Consider the following 20,676-nt stretch of genomic DNA (forward strand, 5'->3'; position numbering starts at 1 on the left):
CGGTCCACAGGCCATGCTGTCCACGGGCTATGCCATCCATGGGGCCACGCGGTCCACAGGCCATGCTGTCCACGGGCTATGCCATCCATGGGGCCACACCGTCCACATGCCTTGCCATCCACTCCCTCGTTGACCCGGCCTAGACGAGTTCAGGTGTCACCTGCCTCACGAGTTCAGAAACGTGTGTGAGGTATGTACCAATGCACAGGAGAACCCACTACAACCCAACAGGGCAGAAAATTCTGGAATCATTTCTTTAATAAAAAGATAATTTTAACTATAGCTTTTTAAGATAAGTCATTGAAATTGACTTCTGATGCAGGATTGGAGGTGGATAAACTATTTGCTTTATTTTTGATAAAACCTAAAAATGAACAGCCTGAGCTTGCTGAAAGTCCTCTATAATCTTTCTCAATTTCCATCAACACATCTGTGGGACTGATTTGTCTGTTATGAATGTTGTTAGAATGAAACAGAATCATTTCGATAGACATTTTCCTGTGAATAGAGTCGATCATAACCCAACTAGAGAAGCAGGAAGCAACCTTGTCTGTCACTTTAGAATATTAAACACTGATATACGCAATGTTTATTCATTGTATTTTATGAAAGTATCAATTTTTCAAGGGCTAGAAAAGTTATGAAGAGCAAAATCGATGCTTCAGCACAGATGGTTTGAGAGGCACTGACCTAAAAAGGGATTTCTCCAGCAAGGACGGGAAACGGGTGTGTGTGTGTATTTGTGTGTGTGTGTGTGTGTATTGGGTAGCCAAAGATAAAGGAAAGAGATAAAACTGCTCCTTTTTGGTAAAAAAAGAAACCAAAAAACTAAAAAACCACCATCGTGTTAGAAAATTATACATCGCGTTGTCTCCGCGGTGAACAAAACATTTGTTGCCAGTTAGGTCAAAATGGAAACCGACTCTCCCCCTTTCCCGCAGGCGCCGCCGCAGGCCAGTCACCTCGGAGCCAGCCCCGCGGGGCTGCCCCTCGCGCCAGTGGCCCTCGGCCAAAGGGACTCGCGGTGGCATCGGGGGGCCGGGCGGCCTGCTGGCCTCCCCCCCCCCTCTGCTCCTCACGGCTCCTCTTTGCTCATAGAAAGCCCCCGACTAGAGGGTGAACACGGCTCAGGGAGACCCCCTAGCCTCACAGGAAAATCACCCGCACCCACACCCGAGGAGGCGGCCGCAGCTCCGCACACACCCACCCTATTTTGTTAGAATCCGCGAGTCCGAAGCCTGTTCATCAAACTCCGGGTGTCCTTCTCCGCTGCCAAACCGGTGACTGACGAGGGGCTTATTTCCCCACAAGTGACACAAATGCCAAGTGAGCCGTGGACTTCATGGCTACAGGAGTCCCTTTCCGAAATGCGGGGCCATCTGGGAAAATGCCAAAGGTGCGGGGCGAGGGGCCTGGAAACAGCAGGGGGCTGTGAACCCTCAGGGAACGGCGGGCTCTGGCGCTGCCGCCGCCGGGGTCCCTCGCAGCCCCTCGCCCCGAGGGAGACCGAGCCCCGCGGGAGAAAGGGGCTGCTGTGTGCACACGAGCGGGGTAAGTCGTGTCCTCCAGCCCGCAGACGCCCCGCAGGCTGCCTCGTGCTCTCTGTCCCGCTCTTTCCTTTTGGAAAGGGATTTCTGAAGGGTCAGGACGGGCTCCCCACTCCTGCTGGGAAGGGAGCCGCCTGCGGGGAGGCCCCCCCCCAAAAAAACAGGCCCTGGGGCTGGGTCCTCGAGCCGCAGTGTGCCGCGGCGCCCCTTCCCTAAGCAGGGGCTGCGAGTGGGCGCACACCTGCACACGCTCACCTGCTCACACGCACCTGCTCACACGCACGTGCTCTCACGACCACTAGTGTAGCATGCAGTCACACTCCGGGGCAGAGTCGTCTGCACTCACACATGCACACATGCTCGCTCACACGTGTGCACTCACACCCAGTGCACGCAGTCTTCACTGGCACACACTGCCCCATGCACACTTTCTCACGTGGAAGCAGCGTTCAGGGAAGAGCAGCCGGGACGCTCGTGCCGACAGCCGCGTCCGAGTGCTCCCTTAGAGGGGACGTGTGCAAAGCGCTCTGGGTCGTTTTCTAACTGACCACCAAAAGGCATCACCTTGGCACTCCTGCACATGCAGGTTTTTTTTCACAAGGTACCAAGATCGAACCCAGGATCTCGCCCGTGGGAGGCAGGCACTCAACCATGGGGCTCCACTGCTCCACCCTTGTCTGTTTTGCAGTGGCTGTGGTCAGAGGCGGGTGCTGGGATGGCAGCCGCAGGCCGGAGGCAGGTGCCGCTGCAGCTGCTGCAGGGCCCTGAGGCAGCACCGAGCACCGAGCTGCAGCTGCACCGTGGAAAGTCTCGTCTCTGCCAGGAACACGGGCGATGCGCGGCGGGTCACGGCTCCCGTGTGAGTGCTAGGACGCCGGGAAGCGGGCCCTCAGCCTGGCTTGGAGCAGGCGGCGAAGCTTCCAGAACACGTCGGGGGCCGCAGCCAGGCCCCGGGGCGCCCCAGGGTCTGCGCACTCCCGCACGGCCTCCTGCAGCTGCCGCTGGAGCGGGGCGGACTCCGCAGAGCCCTGGAGCGGCGAGGAGAACCAGTGGCGGAAGATCTTGTCACAGATGACCTGAGGGAAGGAAGGGCCGGCAGTTAGCGGGGGGCAGCAAGTCCCCCCGAAAGGCCCAGGCCTGGCCTCAAAGGGCCTGTGCTTTCCCGCCCTCCCCCAGCGCCTTCGGGGCACGTGCCTCCGGAAGGCAACCTCTCAGCGCCACGGCTGAACCATTTCCAGCCCCTGAGCTGATGGAGAAGGTTTGGGGGAGGCACCGCAGAGAGGATGGAATACGTTTCTGAAGTGAAGAGGAACCCGAAGTCACAGAGTGACTGCTGCGTAACAAGCAAGCCCGGGGCCCTTTCCACGGCCAGCCGTCCTTAGACTAGTCATAGTGACCACAGCTGCCGACTGGGTTAGTGAGAGGACGTCAGGGAAAAGTGGGGTGCACATGTGAGCTAATACCTCTACGCACTTCACGGCTTGTGAACAAAGGTGTGTTTGAAGAAACGAGCCACAGAGCGAGGCTCCTTGAAGGAGCCTTTGGAAATGTTTTCTTTTAGGAGCAGAATTAGAAGTGGACTTGGCTCAATGGGTAGAGTGTCCGCCTACCATATGGGAGGTCCGCGGTTCAAACCCAGGGCCTCCTGACTCATGTGGTGAGCTGGCCCACACGCAGTACTGATGCGCGCAAGGAGTGCCGTGCCACGCAGGGGTGTCTCCCGTGTAGGGGACCCCCACGCACAAGGAGTGCGCCCTGTAAGGAGAGCCGCCCAGCGTGAAAGAAAGTGCAGCCTGCCCAGGAATGGCGCCACACACACGGAGAGCTGACACAACAAGATGACGCAACAGAAAGAGACAGATTCCCGGTGCCGCTGACAAGAATACAAGCAGACACAAAAGAACACACAGCGAATGGACACTGAGAGCAGACAATGTGGGGGGAGGGGAGAGAAATAAATAAATAATAAATCAATCTTAAAAAAAACTTAAGCCTCTCTCTCACGCTCTTTGATTCTAAGAGGGTGAGAAACTCTCTGATGCTGAAGATCTCTTTAAATTCTCAGTCTAAAGATGCTCTTTGTTTCGCAGCTTTCATGGTTTCCTCCCTGTTGATAGAGCTGAACTGGGACCTGCATAATTAATAGTGCTTTTCTTTTTCCACAGCACACTTTACATCAGATTCATCTAATAGGTGCCTCCATTTTATGGAGCTATTTCATAGAGGACAAGTAAGTTTAACTTCCATTTTTCAATTAATCTCTGCAGAGGCAGGGATTCTTTTTTAAAAAAACAAGTGGTTTTATTGCTTTTTAAGAATAGTAATACATTTTATTCACCATTCCACCCCTGGTACCAGAGCCTCGCACCTCCTCCTCTCAGAGGCAAACCACTCCTACCACTTTCTTGATTATCCCCCCGATACATTATTCAGTCTAGTTATGAATTTTTAAAATTCCCTTCTATTAATCTAGCAATCAACTTCTGCAGGACAGGACATGTTTTTAGTGAAATTTTAACTTAGAAAGTTAATACTATATGTGACTATATCTCAGTAAAACTGCTTTCAAAATAATAAAAAAGAAAATTAATACAGAACCACTGAAGTAATTTTGTGAAAGGTAGAAGAGAAAAAGAAAATAAAATTATCTGTGATCTCACCATCCAAGAATAGTTGCTGACATCTTGGTGGCGACCTGTCCAGTCCTGTACTATTTAACAAATAAAGGGTCATATTGTAAATAACGAATTGGGTAATCTGTTTTTTTTTCCCCACTTAATGCTTCATATTTTGTCATATCCTTAAAGAAAGTATAATTTCATTTTTAGAACTTTATTCAAAGGCAATAATGAGATACGTGCATAAATAAAATTGCTTGGCAAACAGTATAAGTAGTTTTAATATCGACATCCCTCCAGAACATAGTTGTCATTTAAAATCACACTGACAATATAAATGCTTATCTATTTCCCTGAATCCTCACTAGATAAATTATAGAGGAACGTTAATAGTGTTTTAAAGACTATTGCACATTGGTAAGTGAAATTTTTCATCTTTGGATTTTAACCCACATATTTTTGAATACTAAGATTAAGTAATCTTCCAAGTTCTTTGTCCATTTGGGTTTCATCTTCTATGTCTGGTTTGCATGTTCTTCCTTGGCCAATTTTCTCTGTGTTCCACTTGTCTCTTGATGAAGCTGCTAAATGCTTTACATATCCAGGAGAGCTTCCTTCTTCCAAGGTGTCCATGGGATACAGACCTTGATATATCCCATATGCCCCATGTATCCCAGGTACTCCAGGAAGGCGTCCGTGACGCAGTTGGCTTCCCACTGTATTGCAAGGGCAGGTGTGATGTGTGGTCCGATGAGAGTCATCTTGTTCCCTCAGCCTAAGGAGAACGGCCTGTGACAGACCCCCCAAGGGCATGAGTCCCCCTTAAAGAGGCCGGGATGGAGACCCTCCAAAGGCACCTGGAGGAGAGCACCCTGCGGGGCTCAGCCCTGGAGAGTGCGCGGGCTCGGGGCTGCTGCCCGGCCTGGGTCGGCACAGCTGTCCAGCTGCCCGCGTCGTGCTGCCCCCCTCGGCCCGCCCCATCTTCCTCCAGGGTAGCCGCTCTGGCCTGGGGGTGCATCGGGCTTCCAGGCTTGGGGACTGGAGGCAGACAGGACCAGAGGGGGATGCTGGGGGCAGCGGGCCAGCCAGGAGAGCAAACGGGGGTGCGTGGAGGGAGCACAGGTGAGCAAGAGCACGCAGCCCGGCATGGCGCGGGCAGCCAGCCCCTCAGCACCCCCCTTCTGGTTCACACCAGCCCCGGGGGGTCCACAGTCACCCACCCCAACCACGAGCCTCAGAAGAGGGCAGACGGCAGGTCCTCCTGCCAAGCGCAGTTGTGGGGCAGCCCACCCCAGGTTTGTGCTCTCCCCTCCCCGCACGTCCCCTCACTGTCACCTACTGGCCCTGCCCCCTCGCCTGTCCAGGCCGTGCTATGTGCCCACTGCCTCGTCTGGCTGCTGTCCCAGGCCTGCTTTGCACGCCTTCCAGCTTACCTGGAGGGACAGCTTTGTCCTCAACGTGTGTGCGTGCACACAGATGCAGAAACCAGCCCAGGGACAGTGGCCACCGTGTCCCCGTCTCCAGCAGCAGCGCTGAGCAGGAGCTCCAGCCCTGGGACCACCCTGGTTGGACGCTGAGGAACTGATGGCCATCCCTGCCCCACGGTGCCGGCCCCCTCTTGGGCAGATCTCCTTCAGCTCCTCCAAGGAATGCCAGCGGGCTCAGGGGCAGAGCGGGCCAGGCAGACCCGGACCCCCGTCCCGCCCCAGCCCCCGTCGCAGAGCTTACCTGCAGATTGCTGTTGACACGTTGTGCCCCACACCTGTTGATTCGCAAATCACACTTTGAAAAACAGTCAAAGAAATTGCAGTCTTCGTCTGCCGTGCAATTTTGCTCAAGAATTTCCCTCATTTTAGGTTCAAAAAAGGCCATGTCCACATCGATAGCCACCACCTACAATCAAAATAGCACACGGCTACCAAAATGACACTGATGGACCTGGGAGAGTGAACCTATTATAGAGCAAAGTTTTTCCCGTGATGGAGGTCGCAGGTGTTGGCCTTATTTACAGAACATTCCAGAACTCCAGCAGCCCTAAGGGGAAAGGCCACACCAGGTGCTGGGCAGTAGTTTGCTTCTCCCTAAAATATTTAAATTAATTATTTTTCTTCGTGCAAGCCACTGTCATAGATTATACTGCAAGGCTTTGGCTGCCTAAAGCAGCTTTGCTGCCACTGGCTAAAGCCTAGGCTTTGGAACTAGAGCTAGCACTTTTCAGCTACACCATTAAAGTAGGGTCTCTGAATGTCTTGAAGATGGCTTCCCCCTCCATTGCTTTTTTACTTTGATCTCTGACCAAGGGGTACAGACCAGGTGTCCCCATGAAGCTACACAATGCACGGGAACTAACTGCCCCAAGCAGCAGGTGGGCGGGGGGCACGAGATGTTAGGAAGGAGGTGGGGGGCCTGGGTTCCTCACTGCTGGGATCCTGACCCCCGAGTCAACTGGCTTCCAGCTGGTGAGACAGACGGAAACAGCAAGCACAGATAAGGGGCTCCATCCCAACTTGTCAAACGCAAGCTCCATTTTTAGCAGGACAACGTGATGACCCTGGGAATTTCAGATTTGCCTTCCTGGCTTCAAACCAAAGAGACTTCAAAACAGAAAAAGAAAAACCTCTAAGTCATGCGCATTTTCCTTCACCACCTGCATAAAATTAAAAAAAAAAAAAAAAAGACAAACTCAAACCTGGAAAAAACCTGGAGTCTGCCCAAATCAAGCAGCGTATAGCTTCCAGGTATCGAGAAGCTATGAGAAAGCATGATGAATTGGATGGAGTTGTTGGCATTTCACAAGCCTTCACAGGTCAAAATCAAATCAACCTTTCCTTCTCCCTGGGGTAGCGTCTCAAAAACGGGCTCATTTCCTCCCCAATTCTCTGCAATGTTGGGGAGTCACATTCCCTGGTTTGTGGTGGTGTTTTTTTCATGCAGATTAATGCTAGAAGGCAGTAAGGAATCCTGGGATTAGTCAGTAAAACAAAGCAGGAGGGAAAACAATTTATTTCAAAATATGTGGAGAATAAAGAACGTTGAACTTTACCCTGTTTGAGGGTGTTTTCTGCTTATTAATTCAGACGCAGCCAACAGAATTTATCACTTTAATCTTTCTTTCTCATCTCCCTAGTAAGCCAAAAAATAGGTAATTTCATCATTTACCCTGGTAACACACTAAAAATGAACAAGGGTCACATGATGCTAGTGAACCTATACTCTGTTTGTTATTTATTGTTGTGGCTATTAGAGCCTTTCTCTTTTTCAGTAGTTTCTGGCAATCCGGCCAGCCTCCCCTGGGCTTTTGAGATGGAATTTCAACTCCTTGCAACCTCTGTCTCCTATTTCTGATGGTTTCCTTCTCATATTCTTGGGAGGACCAGATTTTTAAAATTGATTTTCAGTGGATGACGTAGAGAGGCCTGCATCTACCATAAGCATAACCCTATATGCCTAAAATAAGACCAGTAACAAAACAAACCTCTGCATCATGTTTCTTAAGTAATATCAGAAGAATCAAAAGAATTCTTTCCGCATGAAATTACCTAACTTATCTCATCTCCTTCCAGCTGCATCCTGGCATCAGAATAGAAAGGCTATGGGGGGAATTATTTCCTCCTCCACAAAAGTAAGGCTCCAGACTAGGAAAATATGTCATCTACTGGAAAGGAGCGCTTGCTGGCTGCAGTTGGGAGTGTCAACATGACGACACTGCCTGGCTGTTGATTTGTAACCGTTGGATAAACTGTCAAGGCCTGCCAGAGCTGGGCTGTGGAAGGGTCGCCGTCCACCTCTCACTCTCCTGAGAGCCGGGGCCCTCCTGCTCGCCAGGCTGCACTCACCTGCAGAGCTTGCTTCCGTTCTGGTCTGGAGGGGGCCCATCATTTGCATTTCTAGCAGCATCTGGGGATGCTGAGGCTGTCGGCTTTGACTTAGAAGAGGTGAGACCTCAGGGAGAAGAATTAACTTCTTGACCTTGGTGTCTGTGAAGAGGTCAGCAGCACCCCCCAGCGAGCCTGAGGCGGAGGTCCCAGCGCAGGGGGCGCAGCGCCAGCCTCCAGATCGGGGGTGGGGGGTGAGCTGAGGACTGCAGGGCCATTCAGTCAGCAAAGGCCCAGCTCGGTGGACCGCGGAAGCCCACGACGGGATAGCCCCCGATGCTCAGAGCGACATCCGAGGGTGCCACTGCGTCTGGAAGTTTCCGCCTCCTCACAAGGTGCTTCCTGAGGCTCGACTCAGATGCACCTACTGGGTCCCACTCGCTGGCACCCAGCGCACACTCGCTGCCCAGGGCCGACACTGAGTCCCCACTCTCCCCCACTCTCGGGCTTGCTGTGGCCCGGGCCGGCTGGAAGGAGGAGAACAAGGGCCCTTGGTTTCCACACATCGTCTTCCTGCTCTCCAGACAGGGACGCCCGGCCGGGGCAGCTCGAAGAGGGGCGAGACCCCGCCCCTTCACAGGATGGAGCTGCGAGGTCCGTGGAGCTCTCCACTGCCCCGTGGGTGGATGCCCCGGAGCCTCCCACACTGGCAGGTACCCCCGTTTGTCAGCACCTCGGGGGCAGGCGGGGACGGGGCATTAGGACGAGGGCAAGATGCCCCAGTGCCCTTCAGAGCTGTACGGAAAGGCTGGATGACGGGAGGGATTCGCCGATGGCAAATCCAGGCTTCTAGATTTCAGGGTGCTTTAAGAAGGCCGTGTCATCCTCGTGCTGCCCGCCACGGAGCCGATGCCTGGCGGTCAGGGGGCCTTTCTGTGCTGCCCGATGTCCCGAGTCCTTACGAAGAGCGATACTCCACCACGAGCCCGTGCCCCAGCGGCCTGGAGCCATGTCTCCCACAGTGACCTTGAGCCTGTCCCCACAGGGACCTTGAGCCCACCCCTACAATGACCGTGAGTCCCTACCTGCAGTGACCTTGAGCCACCCCTACAGTGACCTTGAGCCACTCCTATGGTGACTTTGAGCCCATCCCCTGCAGTGACCTTGAGTCTGTCTCTGCAGTGACCTCGAGCCCGTCCCCACAGTGACCTCGTGCTGAGGGGGTGTGGACCTGGTCTGGCTGATCAGCCACAGCAGAACTAGCAAAGTAAGAGCTAACTCGTGGCAGCAGGGGTCCAGGGCGCAGGCCCTCCCCATCCCCTCCACGTCACCCTGCTGGCCCTCCCGGCCTTTGACCCTGGGCACGTGCTTGGACCCGTGTGCTCCTCCGAGCCCTGACCCACGTTGGGATCCCGGAGCGCTGCAGCACCGCCCGCCGCTGCCTTGGGCCTCCGGCCTCGTGGAAAACGCCCCAGCCCCTCTTGCCAGAGGCCAGAGCGGCACGTGGACGTGCACCTGCCCCGCACACAGCAGCGCCTCCGCGCGGGCCCTCGTGGAAGGCGCCCGAGCTCCGCCTGCCCTCCGCAAATCTCCTGCGCGGAGCGGATACCAATGCAGCATGTCCAGGAGGAAAGGTGCTGGGGCCGCGGCCGCTAGCGGCGTGTGCAGCAGGGTCGCCGCGCCGGCAGCTTCTCCACCGGCCCCTCAGCCCAGCCCGGCCCCTCATCAGGTCCTGAAGACCTTCCCTCCTCCCGGGGGACCCCGAGGAGCCCTGGGGGGCACCGCCCTCACCCTGCCCGCCCTCTGCCTCCTGCTAAGACCCCTCGACTTTGGGTGCTGCACGATGACACACCCTTTAAGCTCTCTCAGCAGCACCCTGCCAGGAAGAGGAGCCCTCGGGGGCGGGCAGGTGCACCCAGGATTTCAGAAACCTCTCGTTGACCACTCAACCCCCGCGGATCCAGAGTTCCCTCCCCCTAAGCCACCTCCCCGGGCCACGTACCGTGAAGTCACTCCTGATGGCGAAGTTCTCAGGCTTGACGTCGCAGAGGTGCAGGCGGTGCGAGAAGTCGTCCTCAAAGTGCCGCACCATGTCCAAGAAGCTGAGCGCGATGCTGCTGACCGCCCTGGCCTGGCCCTGGCCGCCCGCCAGCGGGAAGAGGGCGCGGTGGCGCGGGCTGCCGGCCGCCAGGCCCTCCACGGCGTAGAAGTGGCCGCAGGAGCCGAGCACGGGCGGCAGGTGCCGGCTGAGGTCCTGCAGCAGGCTGAGGTGGAGGAACTCCTCCTGCTGCAGCAGCGCCCACAGGCTCGCCAGCCGGCCCCTCCAGCGCGGGCCGCGGCGCCCCAGCCCCAGGGGCCCCAGGCTGCCCGGGGACAGCTCCAGGCCCAGCGCGCTCCTCACCTCGCCGGCCACCATCAGGGCCAGCTCGGCCTCGGGCACGTCCCGGCCGGCGCCCGCCTCCAGCGGGCCGAGGGGCTGGAAGCTGGAGAAGGCCTCCCGCTTGGACTTGAGGATGACGGGCCGGCCGCGCCAGTCGGCCTGCAGCACCTTCTTGCCCCTCTCGTAGTAGAGGCAGCGCCGGTACACGAGCCGCCCCGCCTCGCACAGGTCCTCGCACAGGTCCCCCACGAGCGCGCCGCCCCGGTAGTCCCGGCACTGCAAGGAAGGGGCGGCAGGTCAGGCCCCCGGCGCGGGCAGCCTGTTCCCAGGACGCCCACAGCCGTGGTCAGCGGGGCCTCTCCAGGGGGATGCAGAGGCTGTTGGTTGGGGTTAGTGATCACACCAAAGGGTCGACCAGCTGTCTCAGGGCTGTGAGCTTAGGCCCAGCACTGGGGCTCCAGAATTGAGAAACCTGGGACCAGGGGCATCCCCCATCTGGCTGTGTGGTTGTGGGGAAAGCCTCTGTCCACCTGGATTCGGCCGTGGACGGCGAGACGCCTGGACGGATGGGCCAGTGGCCCTCAAGGCTGGCTACCGACTAGACTCACCTGGAGCGTGGGAGACGCCCTGTAGCAGTTTGATATGGTTATGAATTCAAAAAGAAATATTGGATTGTGTTTGTAATCTGGTCTGTACCTGCGCGTGATTAAGTTATTGATTGGGCCACGTCATAGGGCGTTGAGTCCCTGCCCCTTGGTGGGTGGGGACTCACAGATAAAAGGCATGGCAAAGGACAGAGTGGAGGGTTTTCTGATGTTGGAGTTTTGATGTTGGAGTTTGATGCTGAAGCTTTAAACTGGAGCCCCAGGAAGTAAGCACATAGGGGAAAGAGCAGCCAGTCCCAAAAAGAGAAGAACCCTGAGCCCATGAAGAAGCAAGCCCAGGGAAGAGAGGAACCTTGAAACCAGACAGAAGCAGGACCCTAGAAGGGAGGAACCCAGGAAGCCTGAACCCTTGCAGACATCGGTAGCCATCTTGCTCCAACACGTGAAAATAGACTTTGGTGAGGGAAGTAACTTCTGCTTTATGGCCTGGTATCTGTAAGCTCCTACCCCAAATAAATACCCTTTTAAAAACCAACCAGTTTCCGGTATTTTGCATGAGCACCCCTTTGGCTGACTAATACACACCCCCATCCAAGAACAGACCGCATGGCTCTGGAGGTGGGAGCCCCGGTGATCCTGACGCACAGTCATGGTCCACTACAGCACCAACCCTTCCAGAACCTTCCCCAAGACTGCTGCTTTGACCCAGGATCGTGTGGTCTCTAAGGCTGGCACTAAGAGAATGGTGGCAGATCCGAGAACATTGCTGCATGATATAGCAGTGAGAACAAGGGCTGAGGGCAGAGGGCCTCAGGAGCACCCAGAACATTCTGGAGGTGTGCCAAGGGTTTGCATGCCAGCCGTGGGGAGGGCCGCCCAGGAGCCCTTAGACCACCAATCTCCAGCCATCCACGTGCGGCAACCTGGTGATCCTCCCACCACACCAGTCTTTCTAAGAAGACTCCCACCTGGCCCGCCCGAGGGTCCTGCAAGAGAGGGAGAGAGGGGAAGTGGGGGGAGAGGGGAAATGGGGGGAGAAGGGAAGTGGGGGGAGAGGGGGAGGGTGGTCAGAAAACCTAGACCTTTAGACCCACTTTTTAGACCCATTTTTATTAGGTCTCCATCATATTTTCTCACCCCTACTTTCCCCACGAATGAATCCTCCTCTCCTCACTTGCACCTGCCGACCCTCGTGGCATCCACAAGCACAGCTGCTCTTCCTTGCTAGAACTTCTGCACCACATGAAACGAAGGGATCACCCGGTCACAAGACCTTATTTTGTACCAAGGGCCCCGAGTTGTCCACCAAGGTGATGAGCAGATGGCGCCTGGATTAAGACTGGGACCGAATCAGGATGTGAAATTCCAGGCCGAGCTCTGCTGCCCCCCTAGCTGAGCGCACTCAGAGCCCCAAATTCCTCCTCCGTGCAAGATCCACTCTGCCTCCCTCACCAGCTTCTTGGAGGTGCGTGTGGAAGCGATGAAGTACACCCAAGTGCAAGGTGACGTGAGACCACCCTCGAGCCAAACTGCTGAACATTTAAGCACGCACGGCTCCAGGTCCTGTCTGCGTGTCTCGCACCTGCTGCTTCACTGACCCCAAGTATGTCGTGAACAGCTCCTTAACCTCAAAGAGCATGCCTCTCATGGACGTAAGTCATTCCAAACTCCAGAAAGCTCTGAGAAATGGAGAAGCTTTTTCATAACTCAGTTGGCAGCAAAACCTCACCTGGCCTCTTACGGTGTCAAAAACCCCGCCTGACAATCTGTGCGGCTACTTAAAGTCTTGACGTATTGACTTGGTGGAAATCTGCATACATTTTGCTGCAGAATTATTACTTTGTTTGATTACAGTGGTCTCCAGCCCTGCTGGTGGTCGTAGAAAATATAAGGTACGTGCACCACATTATCTTTCTAAAAGTGCCAAAAAAAAAGTTTGAGTTTCAAAACACAGCTGGCCCCAAGGTGTTAGATTAGAGATTGGGGACCTTTCTGAATACCATATGCTAACTTTTCAAAGCACTCATTACCAGGCAACTCAAAAAAGAGATACTCCCGGTTCTTAAAGCAAGCGGCCAGGTTTTCTGAACTGTTTCAGGCCGGAGCTCCCCCGCCAGGCCACCTGAGCCGCCCTCAGCTTTCCTGCCCCGGTGGGCTCTTGCCCCGTTCAGCCTCCGGCCAGCTTTGGATCTGAGCTTCTCTGATGGGATGAGGTGGGGACCCCTGCCAAAACAATGAGGGAAGCCGGCGGTAGAGATCTTAGATAGACAGGCAGGAACCTGATCCTCCAGCCAGTAAGTGCCACCCAGCTTGCCCAAGGCTGGCTTTTTGTCTTCAGAAAACAAACACCACAATGAAGCCGTATTAATATACAACCCCCCCCCACACACACACACACACACTGGCTTTCAATTGATTTAAAGGTGTGCAAGCATGCTGCTTGTCTTGGAATTTAATTTAACACAATTTTGGTAAAATACCTCCCTTTTATGTTTAATCCTGGCACCTCTTTCCAGGACTTGGAGTCATTAATCAAGCATAGAAAGGGCCAGGCTTTTTGGGTCAATCGCTCTCTTTGCCTATAATCACTTCTCTCTCTCCCCTTGGAAGAAAATAGCCGCTAATTCAAGCCACCGGCGGCCACTGGAGATGAGGGGAGGGTGAAAGGGGAGCGACGGTGATGGCCGGGGAACACCAAGATGGAGTGGAGAAATGATGTGGGGCGTTTATTCAACTTGTTTTTTCCCCTCTTTTTCTCGCATTTACAAACCCTTGTGTCTCCATAGCAAAATCGATAAGACAAAGCAATGTTTTATCTTAATTTCCTTGTAAATCTCAAAAGCCTTATAAGTGTGATATCCAAATGGTTTGGTCCCCTGAACCATTTTGTGGTGTCACCTGCAGCATCGTGATTTCCTCAGGAGTGCTTGTACAGGCAGTCCCGAGCGGAACTGGCAAACGGGAAGCAGGTGGGTGGCCCCGGTCTGCAGCAGAGGCCGGCGGGCGCCAAGCTTCAGCGCCCAGTCCCAGGAGAGCGGCAAGGCAGGGAAGGCTGCGGCCGGGTGGGGGCCTGTGCACAAGGGCAGCACTCCCGCCCCGGCCTGCACACCACGTCCATTTTCCAGCAAGGAGGGCCCTGCCCAAACCTCCCCAGCACCCTGACTTCTGGAGCTGCGGCGACGCAGGCGGGAAACCTGTGGGCCAAGGGGCCAGCCCCGCCCCCCGTGGCCTGGGGTGCGTGGACCAAAGGTCTCTGCACCGGCCAGGCAGGAAGGCCAACTTCTCTCACGCAGCAGAGTGTGCGACTCGCGGGGCGGCGGAGCGGCCGGGCCCAGAGGCCCCCAGAGCAGCGAGGACCCTCTTCCAAACAAGTAAACGGCGTTAGCGAGTGCGAGTGCCAGTTTGGGACACAGGCTCAGCTGGGGAGGCGGGCGGGTGGCCTCTGGGCTCCCCCACTGCCTGGCTGGGGGGGGGGCTTCCAGTCTGTAGAATGGGGTTCTGACACCTGCGTCACTGGAGCCTCTGACGATGGAATGAGGTGGCAGGGGGCCAGTGCCTGGCGTGGTGGCACATGCTAGTGCCCCCCTCCAGCCGCTCCAGCCCTACTTATCAAGAAGTGAGGGTCAGGGCAGGCCTCTTCCTGGAGGAGACAGGGCTGAGCTCAATTCTGAAAGGCACCCTAGGGGCCTGCCTAGCGGAAACCGAGGGAAGGGGTGGTTTCGTTACGGGGCCAAGCTGTGCAAAGGCCCAGGGCTGTGCAGCAGCCCGTGCGGTCCGAGGAGTGGACAGCAAAGCCGACGCAAGCTCCCGTGGCACGTGGCGCCGTCTCCCGGCCCTGCCTTCCAGGGTCAGCCGAGTGTCCCGCAGCCGGCCCCCTCCTCGCCAGGGAACTGCCTTTCCCCTCCTCACCCACTGGCTGGCAGGAGGTGATGGCCACACGGCTCCATGCGCTGCGCCTTCTCCTCCCGGCCGCGCAGCCGCGTGGGCCACGAAACGGCATCATCCGTGAAACCAGATGGAAGCCAAATGGAGAGCAGAACAAGACTGGCCCCTGCAAGTACGGGAGGCACTTCCAGAGAGGAGAGGTACAGCGTGTTGAGCGAGGGCACAGTCATTGGATTTGGCCGTTATCCTAGAGTTTGGCACACTGGTGTACACGCTGGCTTCTTGCTGGGACGCAGTGGCACCGGCGGCAAAGGACAGGAGGTAAAGAGCCAGCACCCAGGCCGAGGTGCCGGCTGCCGGGAGGGTCTTAGGTTTATGATCTATTCTGCGCCGCGGTGACTGCATTTGTCATATGAGTAAATTACAGTAAAAGCAAAGTCTACACTAAAAATTAGGAACAGATGTCGTCATGGCAAAGCCATTCTCTGCAGTCATCCTTCCTGATGAAATGATTTTATTGATTACTCTCCTTATTAGAATATAAAGCCTGTCTGTCCTGGCCTCTCTGTGTCCCGCATCACAGAGCACTGGCAGTTTTTATGCACATCTGCACCTACCAAGTACAGAGAAAGACTGAATTTGGCAATTAACACACAGAGAAGTATAAATCGCACGTTTAGAAGCTAATTAAAAACTTCCATCATGTCAGAGACAACAGTGAAATTATTTTATGAGCAGGCCATTCCTCTGAAGTAGTGAGCGTTTCTAACTCAACAAAAGTGGTTTATTCTCTCTCCATTTTTAAAGTCTTGTAGCAGACTCTTCCCTGCATTTGGAGGGTCCTACCAGCCAGCTTGGATTGGGGACACTGGCCGTGCTCTCTGGGGTGTGGCTTAGCCTTTCCCCAGCTTGTCCCACAGTTTCCGCTTCTCAGGCAAAGCCAAAACCTGCCCTGTCCTGTCCCCAGGACCCCAGAGTCCCCCCACAGGGCTGCTGAGCTCTGCTCGTCTGATGCTGCTTTTAGCTCCCTGTGCCTGGCGGGTTAGCGCCGTGCCTTCCCCAGCGGCTCCCTCATGCCTGGCAGCCTCTGGCCGTCCACCGGGCACCTCCACTTTGCCATGGACAGCCCAAGGATGCCCGTGACGAACGCAGCCCGAGCCCTCGGGGGTGGGCTCGCTGGCAGCTCTAGCATCTTCTGGGTTTGGCTCTGATGCTCAGGTCCTTTTGGGGCTGGGAAGCCTCCAGCACGGCCGATGTCCACCCCCCTGTGAACAAGGAATCCCGAACGCAGGCACCTAAGTTCAATGACCCGAGCCCTCACCAGCCCACAGGGGGTGGAGCCGGGCGAACAGCACAGTCACGGTCTGTGGGGGGGGCTTGGGGGTGCTTTGAGGTGCCATGGCAGGGTCTGTCCACTGGGCTGTCACTCGGGCTGGACTGCAGAAACTAGTGCGGGGGTCGATCGGCTCGGGCGTCGCTGCACAGGCTCACATCCTGGCTCCACAACGTCCTACCCAGGCCACCCCCCTGGGGCTCAGCCTTCGAGCCGTACGAGGGGTCCGTAAACGTACACGCCTCACGGAGGCTGCTGCTGCGGGGAGCCAAGGCAGCACCCGGGGGACGCCTCCACCCTGTGGGAAGAGGCAGAGTCCTCGTCAGCCTGGCCGTCCCCCTGGCCCCGTTCCCTGGAAAAGTAGGGCAGCACCAGAGACCCCAGGCTCCAGCCGGGGAGAGCGTGCATGTTGCTTGGTGGCGGCATGTGCCAAAAAGCAGCAGCCAAAAGGAGCCATTCTCCTGGATCCATTCGCATTGGCTGTTTGAATCCCCCCGTCTTCCAGGGGCTCTTGTCTGCGGAGTGTGGCTGGCGCCCAGGAACCTGCAGCTCTCCCCGGCTTTCTCCCAGAGGCCCCCCGGGCAGGCTTTCCATGCCACCTGCTGCGCGGCAGGGCCGGTGGGGAGCATTTACCACCAACGCTTCCAGCTCTGCCAGAAAGAGGTCTTCCCTTGGCCCCGTCGCTGGAGCTATTTCTTCTGGGCTCCTTTATTCCGAGTGAAAGCTAATGAGAGTCTGGAGGCCAGTCAGAAAAATAACAGGCACTTTCATTATTAGGGATGAAAGGCAAGCGAATGAATTGGAAAGTGCCTGGGGGCCCAGACAGAGGCGCATTGAGCTCGGGGCCTGGGAAGCCGCAGCGCCTGGGCCTCTGGACGGTGGAGCTGGACCTGTTTAAACTGTCTCCAGTTTAGACAGTCCTGGGTAAGAGTGAGAGGGCGCTTGGAGTCCTTGGCCACAGAAGATGAAAGAGGTGGGGAAGATGTGGCAGAGAAAGACAAGCCCCGGGCACCTGGGAAAAAAGCTGACTCGTCCGTCCCTAGGTCTCTCCCAGACAAATCGGCTCACCTGAGACATCAGATAAACTCTTAGGAAGATGGACATGGGAGTTTAAATCGTTTTTTGGGCAACCGGAATGATGTAGAGCTTTCAGAGGCAGAGCAAATCTTTTCAGCTTACGGAAGATTAAAAATGATCCAATATGAGTGCCATTTAAGATACATTGGCAAAGCCTCAAAACAGAATTGGTTCCCATTTATTACCTGGAATGCTGAGAAAGCTATGATTAGTCATTACTCAAATTATTTTAGGCTATTTCATTTCCATTAGGCCTTTCCCCAGATAACCAAAATATCTAGAAGAAAAATGGGGTTGGCTTTTTTATTTCAACCTAAAAGATCATTGCATATTTTCATATAGTAATCAACGGTGGCCAAACTATCAACTCGTGTTTACTGTAATTGGGCAATCAGGACCCCAAACCAGAAGATACCTTTACAGTGAAAGGAATTTCCAGATGAGTTACTGAGAAGAGCGATGACTCTTACAGCCTAAAGAAAGCACAACAGAACCTCAGTGCAGAAGTGGCATGCAGAGTGGGTGGGCGTGCAGAGAAACGGTCCTTAGAGGCCCACCCACGTGGGATCAACTCTTACATTTTTCCAATCTCACTTTCTAAAACAAGTGAACCGTTCATTTTATAGCCTTTATGCTCCCATGTTTTGAAATCCCACAATCTCAAAGAGCCCACCCATATGTAAGCAATTGGACCGAAAATTTCCCATGTGTTCCTTGAAGATCTCTTAGAAAATAGATTACTTTTCAAACCAAATGCTTAGACAGTCACTATTTCAGGAAGTGGATAATCACTTAAAAACTCGGTGGGCCGCAGCTGCCGCTATCTTCCTTTCAGGAACTGGGACCTTATTCAATCAGACCTAAGCTCCCCAAGCAAATGTAAGGTCTAGGAGCAGCCAACGTGTGGAATGAGCTCAAGAGTTTTCCTTCAGGGCATCTGTGGACCAGCCCACAGAGGGGTCTGCAAATGCCCTCTTCCCCTGAGGGCGTGGCTTGGATGGGGTGCTGTCCTGGGCAGCCCTGAGCTTCCAGCAGGTTGGCTGGGGCAGGGTCCTGGGCAGCCCTGAGCTCTCTGCATGGAGACCGCTCCCCCTCCAAGGCTGGGAGGCTCCGCAGCCTCTCCTCAGGCCCCCCTCTTCCTGGGCGTGCTCTTGGCCTTGGATTCCATAGACCTTGGCTTTGGGGCAGGGGGAGAGTACGCATGCCAATTAGCCACCCTGCATCGGGCTAGGATGCGGGACGGCGACCCAGCAGCCCGGGGTGGTGGAGACGGAGCAGCCCCGTGTGTCCTAGAACCATCGGTTCAGAAAAGAGCAGGCGACCGAGAGAGGCAGGGGCGGGACACCCGCCGGCACCGCCGCCCCGCACCAGCCTCGGCCCACCGCCCGCAGAGCGCCGCTCCACCGCGGGTCCTCGCGGGCAGCAGCGCGCAGAGCTGGGCCGCCCGGAGCCGCCCGCGGGGACGGAGGGGCGCCCTGGGGCCCCGGGACCCGAACCCGCCAACTTTCTGCGGGAGGACGGGAGAGGAGGCGGCGGGCAGGAGGACGGTCTGGGACCGTGGGGAGGAACCCCCCGCGTGGGCACAGAGGGCGCCCGGCTGAGTCCACTCGGGGAGGACCGTGTCTGCGCGCCCGGCGCTCCACGCACGTGCCGGGGAGGCTGCCCCACGCCCGCGCCCGGGGCGCCCCGCAGGGGGCCGGCGGGACCTACCAGCGCGGCCAGGATGCGCCGGCTCTTCGCGTCGGTGCAGCGCTCGGAGAGGACGCCCGGGTGCGCCCGCAGCAGCAGCGCGGCCGCCAGCACCCAGCCCGCGGTCCAGGCGGCGGCGGCCACCAGCGCGCAGCGCCCGCAGCGCCGCCGCCCCCGGCCCCGCGCCATGCCGCCGCCCGCGCCCGGCTCCTGCGCCCCCCGCTCGCCGCTCCCGGCTCGGCCCGCGCGGCGGGAGGGGCGGGGAGGGGCGGGGAGGGGCGGGGAGGGGCGGGCGCGGGAGGGAGGCCCCGCGCCCCGACGGCCCCGGCGGCGACAGCCCGCCCCAGGCCCGGCCCCGCGCGCGCCCGGACGGCAGCCCCCTCTCCAAGCACCCTCTGCCTTCCCACTTTTTTTTTTTGTCAAGAAGAGCAGCTCCCTTCTCGCCTGGAATCCGCGGAGACCGGCCTCCCACCCCCTTTTCCGCACGCCTGGCCCCTGGATAGGTACCTCCTCCCGCCCTCGCTGTCAGCCAGGGCCCCCCACCTTCTTCCCTGGGGCCTCTCGGTCCCCGCCGTCGCAGGTATCACTTTGCGGACCCCACCCCCCCGCCCCATCTCCACCCCGTACTGCCTTGGCGGCAGCTCTGTACCGCCTCCCCACAGAGTTTACACTCCACGGTACCCTCCCTCCTCCGAGTCTTCCCCCACTTGTGCTTCGTCCGCACCCCCGACCCCTGCGCTCTGATCCCCGGGGTGAGGTCCGGAACGAGGGGTGGGCCCAGCCCGGGCACGACTGCCACCACCCGCGCCCGCCCCTTCCCACGGGCCCCTCTGGAATCAAACTGTCACCTCCCAGGCTGCCCAACAGCTCATCTGGGACAAAAGGGACGCGCTCTGGGTTACGTCGAGGAGGAGGCGTCCGTCAACACGTGTCCACCTGTGGTTACTTGTCCTTTCACCCGGAAGCATGAAAGCGCAGCAGCTCTTCCAAGAGGCAGGCGCCTGCGGGCAGGGCTGTCCCCACAGCGCCAGCAGCCCCTCCAGTCCCTCCAAGCCCTTCTCCCCACGAGGGTGGCTCTCTTGGAGGTTCCAGGCCTGGCCCGGAGGGGCTCCAGCACAGCTGAAGGGTCCAGACAGCACGCTGCGCCCAGCGCTGGGGCCTCGGCGACACAGAGCTCAGCAGGCGCCCCGGGTATGTCAGGCGGTCCCAGCGGGCTTCTGCCCACCCTGGCTGTGAATTTCACACGATGCACTCCCGAATTCAGGGACAGCGTCCCACTGAGGACGCATTCCTACCTGGAACTGCCTACTGCACGTTGTTTCTTTTTTCTTTTTCTATCTTAGGAGCTACGAGACTGAACCCGGGGCCCCTTACTGCAACCCCGTGTTTTCACTTTATGTTTTCTGACTTGGTGGTACAGCCTCTAGGAATTATAAAACATCCCAGTAACGCAAGGAGCACTTTAGATACCCCACAAATTATCTGGGACGCAACAGACCTTGAGTTTGGGAATCCCTGGGTCGATGGCAATCTACATTTGCGGCGGCTCCCTCTGGCCGAGGGGGCTCCCACCCAGGACCCACCCAGCGCGGAAGAGGAGCTGCGAGAACTCCTCCTATCTCCTTTCTAGATATCTGTGTGGCACCAAAGCTGTTCTAGGCTTTAAACCTTGACATGGCTGGGTTTGCTTCCCTTTCCCAAGAATCTTATTTGGTGTGGAAATTGGT

The 20,676-nt window shown here is 56.7% G+C and overlaps 1 protein-coding gene across 1 annotated transcript; it reads right to left on the minus strand.

The window, feature by feature from the left end:
• Positions 1-324: 324 nt before the first annotated feature.
• Positions 325-19,138, minus strand: DIPK1C (divergent protein kinase domain 1C). Its single transcript, XM_058277105.1, has 4 exons — positions 18,971-19,138; positions 9,983-10,636; positions 5,894-6,058; positions 325-2,623 (listed from the first exon to the last, which is right to left on the minus strand). The coding sequence occupies exons 1-4, from the start codon at positions 19,136-19,138 to the stop codon at positions 2,414-2,416; spliced, it is 1,197 nt and encodes a 398-aa protein (XP_058133088.1). The 3' UTR covers positions 325-2,413.
• Between the last annotated feature and the right edge of the window lie 1,538 nt (positions 19,139-20,676).

The sequence above is a fragment of the Dasypus novemcinctus genome, chromosome 16, assembly GCF_030445035.2.
Source record: "Dasypus novemcinctus isolate mDasNov1 chromosome 16, mDasNov1.1.hap2, whole genome shotgun sequence".
Lineage (NCBI taxonomy): Eukaryota > Metazoa > Chordata > Mammalia > Cingulata > Dasypodidae > Dasypus > Dasypus novemcinctus.

What these genes read in the sequence shown, in the direction of transcription:
- DIPK1C (XM_058277105.1), bottom strand. Translation starts at nt 19,138, where the DNA reads ATGGCGCGGGGCCGGGGGCGGCGGCGCTGCGGGCGCTGCGCGCTGGTG. An exon ending in CCATCAGGAGTGACTTCACG is followed by an intron (nt 6,059 to 9,982) that starts GTACGTGGCCCG and finishes TTTTGATTGTAG; the next exon opens with GTGGTGGCTATCGATGTGGA. An exon ending in GTGTCAACAGCAATCTGCAG is followed by an intron (nt 2,624 to 5,893) that starts GTAAGCTCTGCG and finishes TCCTTCCCTCAG; the next exon opens with GTCATCTGTGACAAGATCTT.